A 1,787-nucleotide genomic window follows, 5' to 3' on the forward strand; every position below is an offset into this window, starting at 1 on the left:
TCTGCTCTGACTCCTCCACCAGCGGGTCCCGGGCGTCCACCATGCGCAGAACCTCATGGACGTTGGTCTCCAGCCAGGCCATGACGCCCAGGTCCTTCCACAGGGAGTAAGTCCTTCCCACGTAGAGGGACGTCAGCTGGTTCAAGGCGGGAGGCTGGCTACGGGAGACAGGGGTTATTCGGGGCACCCTCCTCCTTCCTGTCCCACACCGGCTGGCGAGGGCTCATTTCCACACCGCGCTGCGGTGTGAGATCACAGAGAGAGGAAGCGCCAGCTTCTGGCTTCTCTAGTTCCATCTCAAGTCACCGGTTTTGCTGCCTCAGTCTCTTTTTGGGATAAGCAGAGCTATGAGATGAAAGTGAAGGCTGCCCTGACCTGAGGGGCAGGCCGTTTGCATGTTGGGGAGGACCTCGTGTCCGGGACACGCAGACTGGCAGGGGACAGCACGCCCCCCGAGGACCTGCTGCCTCAGTCTCTTTTTGGGATAAGCAGAGCTATGAGATGAAAGTGAAGGCTGCCCTGACCTGAGGGGCAGGCCGTTTGCATGTTGGGGAGGCCCTCGTGCCCGGGCCACGCGGACTGGCAGGAGACAGCCTGCCCCGAGAGCACGCACGCGTCATCCCCGCTTACTACCTGTCCCAGCGTGGCTCTGACCTCCCCATCCACCCACATCAAGGTGAGGGGGGTCTGTCAGCATTATCTGATGGCCGTTATGGAAATCCATTATCGAAGCATCTAAGTTGCATGTTGGGGAGGCCCTCGTGCCCGGGCCACGCGGACTGGCAGGAGACAGCCTGCCCCGAGAGCACGCACGCGTCATCCCCGCTTACTACCTGTCCCAGCGTGGCTCTGACCTCCCCATCCACCCACATCAAGGTGAGGGGGGTCTGTCAGCATTATCTGATGGCCGTTATGGAAATCCATTATCGAAGCATCTAAGAGCCCTCTCAGGAAAACCAAATCTCTCCTCTGCAGTTTTATAATTCCATTAGCTGCCCCTGAGCAAGCAAAAGCCCCACTGCCAGCCAAATCGATTCCTCCTCTTCACCGAGAACACCTCCAGGGCTTACCTTATCTGGGCGTTAAGCCCGAAAAAGGGATGGGAGGCGACCCTGGCGTCAGGCTGCACGCTGCAGCGATCCAGCAGCGGCATGAGAACTGCGGGAGAGAGGCAGAGAGCTGGTTAGTAACAGCCTGGAGAGCAGCACCCGGAGAGCTGAGTCACTGGGGCTGCAGGGAGACAGCCCCGGCCCCGGGGAACAGCACCCCGGACGGGGACCCTGGCAGGGAGGGGGCGGGGATGCTGCGCTGGGGGTTTCTACTGCGTTTTGGTCTCCATGTGGATGACGGAAATGGATCCAGAGTAAATAATAAACAAACTTATGTTTTGTTCCCTGGTGAAATAAGGTGTCATGTTCTGCACCGAACGCTGCTGGTCTTTGAACTCGAACAAGGGCTTCGTTTCAGCCACCGTGACGAGCAGCGAAAAAAGATGGTTTCGGCCAACACAAACTACAGCTCTGTTGGAGAGCTGGTTTTTCCTGCCTGTGAACACATCCTCCCCCGGGCCCGGAGGGGCCGGGGAATCTCCTTTCATGGCCAGCAGCACCAACTGGATGAAAGCAGGAGCGTGGAGAACTTGTCTACCGCAGAGCAGCGCCTCGGAGGGGAGGGCAGGCCCACAGAGACTTGCTGTCTCCGGTCTGGGCAACCCACGTGAAGCATTTTCCAGCTCCGAGACTCTGGTTCTCCTCCTCCCCCAACCTGCACTGACCCCACGGAGGGGC

The 1,787-nt window shown here is 59.3% G+C and overlaps 1 protein-coding gene across 1 annotated transcript in view; it reads right to left on the reverse strand.

Annotated features, from left to right (window-relative positions):
- The window catches only part of TCF25 (transcription factor 25 (basic helix-loop-helix)), a gene marked incomplete at both ends in the record, with an annotated part of 13,994 nt that overhangs the window by 890 nt on the left and 11,317 nt on the right, over positions 1–1,787 (reverse strand). The window contains 2 exons of the mRNA XM_010139536.1: positions 3–158; positions 1,071–1,158. Coding sequence (XP_010137838.1) covers positions 3–158; positions 1,071–1,158 — 244 coding nt within the window. The remainder of the gene's footprint in view (positions 1–2; positions 159–1,070; positions 1,159–1,787) is intronic.

Source organism: Buceros rhinoceros, unplaced genomic scaffold (assembly GCF_000710305.1).
Source record: "Buceros rhinoceros silvestris isolate BGI_N320 unplaced genomic scaffold, ASM71030v1 scaffold37817, whole genome shotgun sequence".
Classification (NCBI taxonomy): domain Eukaryota; kingdom Metazoa; phylum Chordata; class Aves; order Bucerotiformes; family Bucerotidae; genus Buceros; species Buceros rhinoceros.